Here is a 13,769-nt window from a genome sequence, read left to right on the forward strand (position 1 = left end):
AGGGTGTGGCTTGCCAACATGCACCTAGTGAGTTCATAGCAGAGGCAAGTTTCAAACTGGGAAAGTCCTGATTCACAGCTCAGTCCATTAACCACTGTGGTACACCAGCCCTCCTATGAAGAGAATAAAAGGCATCAAATTCATAAGATATATATCTATACGTGTCATAACAATGCCACTTTAAAGGATCTCAAATAGCAGGTCTAGGAAAAGTTTCTGCTTGAGACCTGGGAAAGTAGTTAGCACTGGAATAGATAGGTCCATGGTTGGTCTTAGTATTACTGAGTCACAGAATGTTGGGAGGGCCCTTTGAGATTATCTAATCCAACCTCTTGCAGTGTAGGCAACAGCTAAGGCACCCTGTCAGGCAGGAGTGTATCCAGTGTTTGTGTTTAAGGATGGCCATGAGTACTACCTTAACTCCAGAGCCCAGGTCAACCAGACAGATTGATTTGGGTCCTGGTTGACATGCCCTCTGTGGCCAAACTTTGCTGAGCAGGTAGACCTGGGCTCCTGCCTGGACTTGGAGCCCAGATCCATTTGCTGGGTAGACCTGGGCTCCTGGCCATGCTTGGGCAGCTCCCCATCTTTGTGACGACCCACTGACAGTTTGGGGGGAGCCAGGCATCTATGGCACTGCTTGGATCTGCTCCTGCTGTCAGGTGGCCACCCGGCTTCATTTGTGTATAGAACACAATGGAACTTCTTTCTGAGCACAGATACGACCAGGCTGCACAGGTGTGTAAGTGAGAAGGAGCTCCTTTGTAGCTGATATGTTTAAACACTGGAACCACTGAGCGGGCACAGCCTCATTCACATACGCCACTTTGATCACTTCTTTTTCAATAGAACATGCTTTCATGGGTCAGTTGGTGAACAAAGCTTTCTTAGAGAAAGAAACAACAGGATGTGCACAAAAATGAGGGAACGCAAAAGACTGAGGACTCTTTTGGCATGGAATTGCAGGACAAAGGAATGCATAGAGAACTCTTGGTATTTATTCCACCAGTTATAGCAGTACCATGAAACAAGGGTGTCAGAGCAGGTAGAGGCTCGTACAGAAACACGGCATAGTCACGGCACAACATACAGACTGACTGCCACATTCATTTACAAAGAGGTGACTGTACCCTTTCTCTGTCTGTTGGAAGCAAGGACGACGACAGGTCCCACAAGGTAGAATCACAAATGGGCTTGGAACAAAGGACACTCACAGGGCAGCCGTTGCCTTTGGTCGGCTGAGCACCAACCAAAATGAGCTTCGGTTTTCAAGTCTGGCTGTACGGCCTTGGGCAAATAGCTGGACCATGCTGTGCCTCGGTTTACCCCACCTGTATAATGGGGATAACACAACTGTGCTTTCCCTTGTAAAATCTCTGAGGTTCAATAAGTGCAAACTCCCAGGTGTGTGTGTGTGTGTGTGTGTGTGTTTGGGGGAGGCACTTTCTCTCCATGCCTTGAGCCTGAAAGCCATAAAGGACATAAGGTAATCATTTTGTTGGGTGAGCAATTTCGAGCCTAGAGTCCAAATGACTTGCTATCTAAGGACTTTGATCACCCTTTTGTTTCAGATTTCTTTCCAGGGCTGGCCTTCCTAGCACTCAGGGAAGCACACCAAATGCTATCCTCTTGCATAGTGCTTTGCTCTGCAAAATGCCACCCCTTCCCTTACCTGGCAGCACACCAGTTTCCTTCCCTGATGTTCTTTCTCCTCCTCCTTGGATTTGAAAAGGGAGAGGGGAATAGAGCAGGAGAGTGAAGGTGGGCTAGGATGTCTCTTCTACTCATTCTCCTCTTCCTTCTCAAATCTAGAGAGTGAGAGGAAGAAGAGAAGAGAAGGAGGTGGGCAGAGACAAATCACAGGTGCCCTTCACCAATCTGCTGTGAATCTCATGGATGGACTGGTCCTGCCATCATCTGAATTTGAGTGAAGACCAAAAAATGGTTCTCCTCCACAGTATACTTTTGTCCACATTCAAAAATATACTGAATGTAATTTCAGGTAATTCATCTGAAGTCTTGGAAGAGTCACTGATGCTCTCCACTTTTCACAGAGACGATAACTTGGGATGTGGGAGTGGGTTGGCCACATAAGAGAGGTGTCACGTTAAGATATGGGGGACAACAATACTCTTGTTCTAACCTGAGACTGGAAAATACACATCATGTTCATGGACAGGGATGGGACAAGTAAGACACCTTTTACAGGGAAGGACTGCTGGCTTTGAAAAAGGGATCCAGCTCACAGAGCCAAGGAAGGCAAACTCAGTGGAAGTCTTCTGGACCACTTCCACCCACCACCTTGCACTCCTCCCCTCAGGCCATTCGCTGGGCACGCCCCACCCCAAAATGAAACACATTTTACGACTGAGGGTTTATCCTGCTGGCAAGGGATAGCTGGGTCACATGACAGTGCACTTCTCGGCCGATTGCTTCAGGTCATCTAGGGTGGCCTGGGCTTTATCCTTCAGGGAATCCAAGTCCAGGTTCTGGATGTTGGTCAGCTGTCCGATAACAGAGTCCTTTTCCTCCTCTTCCTCGTTGTCTTGCTCAATCATCTTGGCCAGCTCTTTCGGGAGCTCCACGTCACCTCCGACGAGCTGAATCTGGTTGTCGTCTGTTTCATTCTAGAGAGAAGAGTGTTCATTGAAAAAGAGTGAGAGATTAGAAGCTGGTCTGTGAATGGAATCTGCTCCTGACCTGATTCCTTCTAGCCCAGGGTGTCAAGGCCCATGTGCCAGGTGCGGCCTGCAGAAGCTCTTTTTCTGACCCTCAGGCTCTCCCAGCACCACCATCAGCTACTGAGCTGGGTTGAGGTGTCACTGCTGAAAGGGCAGTCCACATGATAATTGAGCTCTCCTATATGTTGAAAATATGATCAAGATTTGCTTATTTTCTCTTGTGATTTACAGCTAATGAGTTCCTAAGTGAGGAAAAAGTGCTTATTTCTGGTCATGATCAGGTTAATGACATCACTTCCTGCTTAATGTCATCATTTCCAGCCCTCAGCAGGTAATATGAATGCTGGTCGGTCCACTGTATGAAACAAGTTTGACACCTAGCCCTTCACTCTCTTCTCCATGCTGTCTCTCCTTCACACTTTCTTTGTCCATTCCCCTCTTTCTTTTCAAATCTAGGGAGCAGGAGGAAAAGAAGCAGTGGCTAACATGCCACCAAATGTGGGCGAGCAGCATTTACTTCCCAACTTAAATATAAGGAGGACTTGGGCTGGCCTTTTCAAAAGCATCCTATATCTTGAGAGAGCTGCAGAAATGCCTGTCAATAGGTAATCCACAACACTGGATATCACATTGGTCAGCAATGTGAAGAATTTGCAGGGAATATTATGGAAAGAACTCTTAGCAGTTGCACAATTTCAAACCTGGTTGTGACTCACTGTGAAACCAACATGGCAATGCTTAAAGTCTCTCTTTAAGGCCAGCATTCATTCAGAGCAATGACCTGGCAGTTGTTGCTAGTTTTTGTTTTCACTCATTCAGCATTGCCAAAAGCCAACATGTGCTTCTCACATCGCACCTTGCTTAAGATGTCAAAGCAACTTATTCCAATGGCTTGGAAAATTCAGTTTCTTTGACATTTAATCTCAATTGCACCTTGCAGAAGCAGATAAGAATTAAAACAAAAAAGTATGCAGAATGTATACGCATTCTAATATATGGGGAGCGAGGAAGTTGGTGGTGGGCAAGTCCCCAGAGTAATGGGGTCAGTGATATTATGGAATAAACATTTCAATAAAATAAGACACACACCCCTGTTGCTTTGTGGACTCTGTTACTTTTGTATTGTGATTTAGTAAACAAAGCAGGCTGGACTTTGAAGCAGCAGGGTCATCTCTGTCAGTCGAGTGACTTAAAAGATGAAACAGAGCTGGGATAATGTGGGTTGGAAAATGACACAAGAGCCTTGCGGTTATCACAGTCAGGTTCAGCAGTGTAGCTAAGGGGGGCAGGGGGTACCTTTCCTCAGGTATCACGCCTTGAGGGGATGCCAAAATGCACCCTTGACAGCAGGTTCTGAGGTGGAGCTGGCCTGCCTGCCATGTCTTCCTGCCATTGATGCGGGTGTGTGTGTGCGCGTGCGTGTGCAGGATAAGGTACTGCGGTGGTGAGGGAAAAAAGCTGTCAGTCACTCAGAGTGGGTCGCAACTGCTCAGAGCGCTGTAACCGAGATGCAATTGGTGGTTATGTCATCACGTCACCACAATTACTTCTGGATTGTGGTGGCGTGGAGTCATGGCTCCAGGGTGCCAGAGGGGGTAGCTACCCCACTGGTCAGGCATATAAAAAGCATTTTTCAAAGGCCGAGGTTAGCTGGATTACATCAGGATTACCTGGACAGGCCTTACGTACATACTCTTTTCTCAGTATGCCGGAGGTAGATACAATGTACTCAGTACTGAGTGTATTGCTAGATCTCCTAATGCTTTGCATTTGTATGGAGCGTTTTTGAGTGTGTAGAATGTTTCCCCATGTATTATCTTGACATAATCAGTACAACAGCCCTGTAAAATGAGCATGATTATCTCCCTATTGCAACTGGGAAGACAGGGGCTGAAAGAGAGTGGTTTGCCTCTGGCCACCTAGTGACTGCACAGCAGTGGGGCGCTTAGGACCTGGGGTGCTTAGGCACCTCCAATTTGCAGCACAACCCAGGAGGTGGGCAGACTTCAGATTTCAGGAATCCGCTTGCTTGCTTGTTTTCTAGAACCCCAGGACCCCACAATGAGAACCATTAAATTGTAGCTATGAGAGCTGGAGTCAGTTACAAAATTCTGCTCAGGGGGCAGAGCCAAGGTTCCACAGCATGGCCTGTGCATAAAAGCACAAGTATCCTTTTATAAGTTACTTTTATAAGTGCTTTTATAAGTTACTACATAAGTTACTATATAAGTTACTACAGGTCAGGGATGGTTTCTAACACAAAACTCTAGAATTGGCCAGTGGTACTGTGCAAATACCTAGTCCAAGACAACAGATGAATAGTCCTATTTTACAGGGAACAAACACTGAGACTGAGAAAGAATTAACACAATTCCAGTCATTTTGTGTTGTTCTTATTCTAGCAATAAGAATTCTTATTCCCTGGGGGCTGGGGATAAGAATAGGCCCTAGTTTGGCTGTACTTGTCGTAAGAGGCGACTAAACAGCCACCGGGTAGATGGGACTCGTCAGCCTGGGAAGGCAGCTCATCTGAGAGAAGGAAAACTCTGATCCCAAACCTCCACTGCCTTGTGGCTACATCCAGTTATGGAAAAGGCTTCAGGAGTCAACCTCGAGGCAAAATCCGGAGCTGGAGTCCCTGAGGCAGTTCATGGCTGAACACAGTCACGTTCTGGCAACTCCTGCGACGTCGCTGGAACCAACCGTATTGGCCTCTGCCTTTCCATTGGACCATTTCAGCGACGTGGAGAGGGGGGATTTGCTGCATAGGTAACAGCCTATCCTCCATACCTTCTTTATCCAGGCTTCGCACACTGGAGAGGGCACTCTGTTCCAGAACCACCATTCAGAGCGTGACACCATAGTCTTCTGAGACTGAAGGATGCCAACAATATTCTAGCAATAATAAGAAATCCTTCCACTACAAGTTGCCCATAAAACTCTGCCTCCTGCACACTCCTCTTTAGCTACTGTGCTTCTACTAGCTGTCTTAGTTTCTGCCTGGAGTTTAGATGTACTAGGTGACAATCTAGGTGACAATCCCAATTTTATAGCAGCCCCCAATGGGAGGATTCCAGAATGGCAGGTTTACTGCTCAGTCCATGAAACGGTTAAATCTGATTTTTAAAAAACCCAAATGCTTTATTTATAGTGTTTGTCAGCCACCTTCTCCATCTGAAGGAACATGCCGCGTTTAAAAATATAAATGCCACGCAAAGAACAGCTGAACCTCATAGCTGTTAATCTGATGGAAGTTGGTGGGACTAAATGAGCTTAAATCCCAATGTTCAAGCTTCGTGGCATTTTCACACATTCCTTGTTATGGATCTCAGCATTTGTGGAGACTGAGACTGTAAGACAAAATACATAAGAGCTCCTCTTAAATCAAAGACACATTCTCATTCTTGCATGCAAATTTCAGATATTGGAACGCATAAAAAAAACGTACAGGCCAAGGGCAAAAAACACCCCATTTTGTTGAATTGTTGAATTAGGGCACAGTCTAAGAACATCAATCATGATGCAGGCCTGTGAAAAGTAATAGGACAGAATTTTGTTGCGACTCACTTAGATATAATTTATTTTAAATTATAGGATTTAGTCTTGGCTACATTGTGTTGGATCATACCACTTAGGTCTGATTTTATAGGACAAAAAACCAGCAAATAGAGAGGCAAGATGAGATACTGTATCACAATGGCTATGAAGTTCACTGTCTCCATTTGAACTGATCTAGGACGGGGTGTCAAACATAAGGCTTGTAGGCTGAGTGCAGCCCCTGGAAGCATATAACTGGTTCCCATTAAAATTGGGATCTCCCAGCATGATAATTGGGCTCTCTCGTATCTTGAAAATATGAACAAGATTTGTACCTTTTCTCCTCTGTCATTTGCAGCTCATGAGTTTCTATGTGAGAACAAGGTGCTTATTTCTGGCCATCATCTGCTTAATGATGTCACTTCCTGCTTAATGGTGTCACTTCCAGCCCACAGAGGCACAATGAATGCTAACTTTGGCCCTCTGCATGAAACAAGTTTGACACCCCTGATCTAGAATGTTGAAGCTAATGGACTGATCTGGGTCTCATATCAGACACCAGGTGAAGGCATAGCAATGCACTGTAAAATTATTGCATGATACAGGAATGGCAGCTGTGTACACACATTCAAGTGTGCATGCATATGCATGTGTGGCAACAGGATGGTGCGGGTGAGTGGAAACTCAACAAAAGGTATTTTATCCATAGGAGTACTCAATGCTGAAGAAGAAAAGTGGAGATGCTCCAGTCCACTGCTCTCCAGTCCTCCACACTTCCTCTTCCCCTCAATTCCCGCTTTCCTTTTGGAATCCAGGGGGTGTTTGGAGGAGGACAGTGGCATTTGGCACACTGCCTCCTCAAGCATCATGGCACTCTTGGCACATGGGAGAGTCTCCTGGTTATGGAGGTGCATGAGTTGGGGTGGGGGTGAGCCAAAGCTTATTTTGGGAGGCGCAGAGTTGTGTAAACCTCAGTTCTTTATTCAGTTTGCCTATGCAGCTGTGTTAAATGAGGAATTGGGAACCAGGAACCATCCTCAATGCTGTTTAATACATCAAAAGACAACAGATTTTCTCCATCAACCATTTTCACACATAGGGTGTTACTGTCTCTTCACAGGTGTCCATCACCCTCTATACAGCTATTATAGGATTGAGGTAGCAGCTTTCTTTGCAGTCCTTGAACTCTCTCTCCCTTCGTGGCATAAAAGAGCATGATTATTCCCTCCTCTTCATTCTTGGCTATCAGGCTGTTGCACAATCCCAATGCAGTTACACACAGCACTAACCCTCTGGAAATCTGCCCAGAGTTCCTTAACCCTACCACTGTAGTAGGTGCCTGATGACATACCTTGGGGAGTCTGTATTTGTCTCGGAAATGGGTCCGCAGCGTCGCCCGCTCTGCTTTGCGCTGTGCAAACTGGGCGTCTCGCTCCATTCTGCAAATAACATTGGGAGGAAGGATATGTTTATTAACTAGGCATGTGCCCCACTTGGCAAGCTGAGCAAGTGTCACTTAGGGGTTGGCCACTAGGGCAGAGAGAACCTCAAGGTTTTCAGTACAGGTAAATTAATCTCTGCTCCAAACCCCTATACTGTATATTACTGAAATGGATGCACCGTTTATCAGGGTACGTTGACAAGATCCCACTTTTCATTTTGTACTCATGCTCGATAATCGCTTATTAGAATGATCACATGGTGCATAACATGCAAATAGAGTGTGTAGGTGGCAGACTCCACTCTTGTGTGTAATCGCGCATTGTGTCATGTGCCATCTTATGCTTTGACTCCCTATACAGGCCATCTCACACCAGGCATAGAAGATTGCACCCTTGACTCTGTTGCATAATCCAGAACAAGCATCCCATTGGTTCTAGAGTAATAACTCCTAATAGGTATTGGAATATGCACTTCACCTGTCAGAATGCATTGCATTTGTGAGAAAACCCATACAGGTTACTCTGTTTAAAACACTGGAGTAGCTAAAGGTGTGTGTGTGTGAGAGAGAGAGAGAGACTATTCCACATTAACGCAATCCTGGATATGAACCCAGGGTAGCCCAGTGATTTTCAACCTTTTATGTCTTATGGCACACTGACAAGGTACTAAAATTGTCAACCATCAGCTTTTTGACAATTGACAAGGCACACCACTCTGCTGCTGGGGGGCTCAAATCCCCCAATGGCCCTACTAATAAATGACCCTCACCCAAATTCACACGGCACACCTGCAGACAATTCGTGGCACATCAGTTTGCCATGGCACAGTGGTTGAAAATGGCTGCTCTAGCCTTACATTAGGGTTCAGATTAGGATCAAGAGTTGTTGTTTTTTCTCCCCATTCATTCCTTTTCCCAGAGGAATTGCAACCAATCCCACAACCCTTCTGCAATCTCCATAAATTGAAGAGAAATAATGAATGGCTGATTAAGAGGGGAGCATAACCTATTAGGGCACTAGAAAAATCTTAGCAACTAGTTTGCATAGAGAGGCTAGAAATTCCGCAATATCCTCCACCTTTTGGGTCCTAACTATTCCCTAGAAAATTGCCTTTGTAGAATGTTATTCAGATTTAGTGCTCTTCAAATACCTGAAGGGCTGTCATATGGAAGAGGGATCAAATTTGTTCACAACTGCCTGAGAGTAGAACTAAATCAAATGGATACAAACCACATGATAGGAGATCCTGGTTGGACATCAGGAAGATGGTACAGGTAGTTTGGCAGTGGAACAGATTGCCAAGGGAGGTGGCAGATTCCTCCTCACTAGAGATTGACAGGCACCTGCTGGAGGATCTCCTGGTACAGACAGGGGGTTGGACTAGATAACCTTGTGGATCCTTTCCAACTCTGTGATTCTTTGATTGAGCAACTGATCTACCACAACTCAGTTCAGCCAAAGTACATGCACAATTACTTCCACTAAAGTCAATGGTACTACTAAATAGTTTTCATTACAAGTACTTGGGCTCAACTGAACTGTACTTTTGGAAACATTTAACCAAGTCTGTTGATTATGGTACACTTATTTCCCTGTGATGGTGGTGGTCTGCTTCGTGAGGTGTCAAATGATGTCCAACAAGCAAGACATTGTCACTGATCCTGTTTGTGGAGATACGTGCATTCTATGGGTCAAATGCGAAGGAAGAGGAGATGGTGTTTCATTCCTTGACAGTGTCATTTCTCAGCTAATACAGTTGAATTTTGCTTCGACTAAGGGCCGTTTCCAATCAGTTCATCATATTTTCTGTTTTGTGAGATCTCTCCTTGCATTATCAGGGCCCTTTCATTTTGGTGGAAATGTTACATCCTAATTGCTCATGCACAAAAGTTTTCACCAACCCGATCCCTGAGCCAAAAATCTAGAATCTTGCTCATGGCAAATTTCCTGCAAGATTTGCCTGAATACTAATTATATAATGCCAATATGAATGTGCACTTAATGGGGTCGCTTGGAGGAATGAATGGATGCAATTGCATAGACAATGCTACATTGAACAAATAAGTCTTGCCCACTTAGTAGCTGGATGGTATTGCGGAACCATTAAAGAGAATTCATTGCACTCATACTAGTGGTTTACTCGCGGTCTCTGTTAAGATTACTACTGGAGTATTTGCACTTCTTTGGCCAGTAATTTGGTCATCAATATGATTTAAGCATCTTAAGCAAATTCAGGAGTAGATCAGAGTTCCCTGGAAGAATCTGTTGACAAACTAACAGTGTGACTGGTTTAGGAAACTGGAATCATTGCAACTTATCTTTAAAGCCAAAATAGCTGCACAGAATGTCTTCCTCAGATGCAGTCTACCTCATCTTTTCTGCAAGTGGTAGGTTGGGGAGAGGTATGAGGTAAGCACAGAGCTTTGCTCACCTTAAAGGTTCATAGCAAGCCTAGTTGGGAAGAGAAATGGTTAAACCATAACTGAACTGGGTGTGCAGATCACTACAGGAGGTGCGTTATAAGAGCAGGATAAGTTTGGAAGTTTATACATATGTGCATGTATGTACACATGTCTATGTATGTACACAGACATGCACATGTACGCACGCACACCTCCTGGGTGAAAGCTGCCCAGAGATGTAGTTTTTCCCTGAGAAAACAATCTCATCTCTTGAAGGTAAAAGCGGATTAAGAGATTAGGCATTCATTAAAATGCATTACTGACATTCCCCGCCTTCCAAAACAAATGTAAAGTCCTGGGTTCACTTCCTTCCCCCCCTCCCCCAACCACTTTTTCGGAAACAACTATGGCACAGGATGTCTTTAACCCAGTTTGTGATTAAAATGGAAAGTTCAGCATCCACAGCTTGCAATCTGTAACCCAGATTCAGAGATCTGCATGTATAAAAGGGGAAATTAGAGCCTGAGCTATGCACAGAAACTGCTTAGAGAGGGAATTCTTTTTTGCACATATATTGCTTAGGGCTATTTTTAATTTGTTCAGCATTTGCCCTATTTCTTGTAGGTACAGTCTGTTGAATATCCTGGTAGAATCAATCAATGATTCCCATCTGAGTTTTCCAAATTCCCTCTCTTCTTTTTATTGCTCCTAATTGGTTTGGGATTATTTTAAAAATTAAATTAGAACCCATTGATTTATTTCTGTTTGGCTGGGTAAGGGATTTTGCTCTGTATTGGCATTTTGTTGGGAGTGTGTGTGTGTGTGTGTGTGTGTGTGTGAGAGAGAGAGAGAGAGAGAGAGAGAGAGAGAGAGAGAGAGAAAGAGAGAATGTGTAAATGTAAAATTCTGTGTCCTACCTACCTCTACCACATGCAAGCCTTTTTCTCTTTCTAAAAACATGAAACAATGTGATCAACTGATAATGCTGATCTGATAGATCTGGATTCACACTCATTCACCAGCAGAGGACAGGAATGTACCAATTTAGGTTTGAGGAACTTGTATTCCTTCTGAGACTCTCATTGATTCAAAAATGGAAACAACAAGCATTTATGGCAATGGGACTGATGGCGGCATGAGTGTGAGATGAATAAACATTGTTGCTTGCTTTGACTCTCCTGGGAAACTTTTATATGTACAGAATGCACTACCCTAAAGAGTTAGTTAAAAATCACTCTCGTCTTTGTGCGATCTTAGTTTTGTTCCGGAATTTCTCTAAAAAAACTGAAATGAAATAAAAGCACAAGGGATTCACACATTTTCTTTCATCTTTCAGTCTTCTGGGGCAAAGACCATATAAGACGAATGGAACTAGGTTAGCACAGGAAATATACAGCAAAAGGATTGTGCATCTGATAAAGCAGAGTCTCATCCACAAAAATACATCTGAGTATTTCAGGTGCCACAAGGCTCTTTGCTATATTTCCTGGAAGGCAAAAAGGGGATTCCCCCAATCCCCCCCTCTTGGCACTTACTTCTCCTCCACTAGCTGTTTTTGGTACTCTTCATACTCTTCCCTGGTCATCCCTTGGGCTTCTGCTGGAGTCTTCTCTCCTTCTCCTTTCTCTTCTCCTCCCAGTCCACCGGTGAGATTCTTCAGTTGTCCACCCACCATCGACTTTACCATGAAAGCCATGGCTAGCTTGTTTGGAGGGAGCTGCGGGAGGGCAGTAAAGAGTGACTGAGAAAAAAGGAGCAACCAGCCGAGAGGGTATCCTTGAGCTGGGCTGGCTTGTAGAAAGCTCAGCTGCCGGGCTCGTTCAGACCAGCATCGTCTCCTCTGTTGGATGTGCTTCCCCGTCGTTTCCCATGGATGAACCTGCTGCGCTCTGTACAGAACTGCTGGGGATTCCGGCTGGACTTCAGTACCCGAGAGGTATGGACAGCTCCGATGAACTCAAGTGCTCCTTCCCACACTCTTCGCCTCTGGACTCTGGGCGGTCAGGGACTCCGTTCAGCACCACACTGCGTGGACAGCGACCGCCGTCTAGGAGTGTCTCCGCGGTTAAGTGGAGGATGGACCACCAGGAAAGGCTCCCCCTCTCAGAGGGCAGTCAGTCTCCTCTGGAGAAGCCCCTAAACTACTCTGACCTCGCCTCCCAAGCATCACAGTTTAACTCTGCGCACAGATCCCGCCTTCTCTCTCTCTTCCCAGCTCCACCTTCCTCTTGCCTTCATTTTTTTTTTTCCAAGATTAAATTGTTCAGTGGGGTGTCCTATCACATCACAGAGCTGTAGCCTCCTCTTCTGGCATCACTGCTGTCGCACCTGTGATCACGGGACAGAGAAGAGAAGATCGTCTGGAGTGCGTAAAGGATGATGAAGTTCCCTTCAATACCCACCATTCCGTCTTTTCATTTTTTTTATCCCTCCCTTCCTTCAAAGAGCTGCCCTGCCTGATTCTTTCCATCCCTATTTTATCCTCACAACAACCCTGTGAGGTAGGTTAGACTGAGATAGTGACTGCCCCAAGAGCACCCTCCCCCCCAGTGAGCTTTATATAGTAGTTGAAAGAGGATTCGACCCCAGGACTCCTTGGTGTTCCTCTAAAGCAGCAATTCCCAAACCTTTTTAGTACCAAGACCCACTTTTTAAACAACACTCTATCGCAGTGATTTTCAACCATTTTCATCTCATGGTACACTTATAACATGCTAAAATTTCCAAGGCACACTGTCAGTCTTTTGACAATTGACAATGCACACCATGTTGCTGGCAGGGGGCTCACATCCCTCAGTGGCCCTACTAAGAAATAATCCTCCCCCCAAACTCTCACAGCGTACCTGAGGACTGTTCGCAGCACACCAATGTGCCACAGCACATATAAACATTCATTCATTCATTCATTCATTATAAGTAGTAATAGCTGGAAAAAGACCTTCAAACATTTATCTCCCAATATATACTCATGCTTGCAAACAACAGGAGCGCATCACCTTGCTGAGCAGTTAGCAGCTATCTTGCAAACTGCAGGAGCTGAGCTCTTTGCAGGGTCATTAGCAGCTTTATGATTTTTGAATAGCTTCAAGGCTTGAGGCAGTTAGTTATCTGATCTTTCCATCACCCTAAGGCAACCCACCAAAAAACCAGGTTGTGACCCACCAGTGGGTCCTGACCCACAGTTTGGGAACCACTGCTCGAAAGTGCTACATGACATGCCAATTGCTGTCATCATATTGTATTGTGCCCTTACTTTTTGTAAAAACAACACTCAAAGCAAGTAACCCCCTTCCCAAACTGAAATGTATTTATAGATTTTAAAGGTTTTGTGCCATTGTTCTATTATCCCAAACTACTAACTGTAAGAAGCATTCATAATAAGAAATGCCCCATAAAACAATTGAATAATCATCAGGAACAGGGGGGAAAAGTCTAAAACCAGATAAAGATGGATAAAACAGAGCACTAAGAGCAGCAGTTGCCATTCAGGTGAACTGGAGAATGAAAAAGGTCTTGGACTGTCAGGTAAGGATCAGAGCGTTAATGCCAGCTGAACCTGCCTAGGGAGGGCATCAATCACAACTATACTCTCCCTGGCTGGCACCAGGACTGCTCCCAGACTTTCCAGAGCCTGAGTTGGCATGCCAACAAATGCTACCCCCTCCTTGTCTGCTTACTCTGCCACTCTTCCACCCACACCCTGGATT

General features: G+C 45.0%; 1 protein-coding gene across 1 annotated transcript; it reads right to left on the minus strand.

Moving 5' to 3' along the window:
• Positions 1-2,402: 2,402 nt before the first annotated feature.
• On the minus strand, positions 2,403-11,758 carry CPLX3 (complexin 3). Its single transcript, XM_066636534.1, has 3 exons — positions 11,598-11,758; positions 7,570-7,657; positions 2,403-2,627 (listed from the first exon to the last, which is right to left on the minus strand). Exons 1-3 carry the CDS (start codon positions 11,756-11,758, stop codon positions 2,403-2,405), a joined length of 474 nt encoding a protein of 157 aa, XP_066492631.1.
• Between the last annotated feature and the right edge of the window lie 2,011 nt (positions 11,759-13,769).

This window comes from Tiliqua scincoides, chromosome 8, assembly GCF_035046505.1.
Source record: "Tiliqua scincoides isolate rTilSci1 chromosome 8, rTilSci1.hap2, whole genome shotgun sequence".
Lineage (NCBI taxonomy): Eukaryota > Metazoa > Chordata > Lepidosauria > Squamata > Scincidae > Tiliqua > Tiliqua scincoides.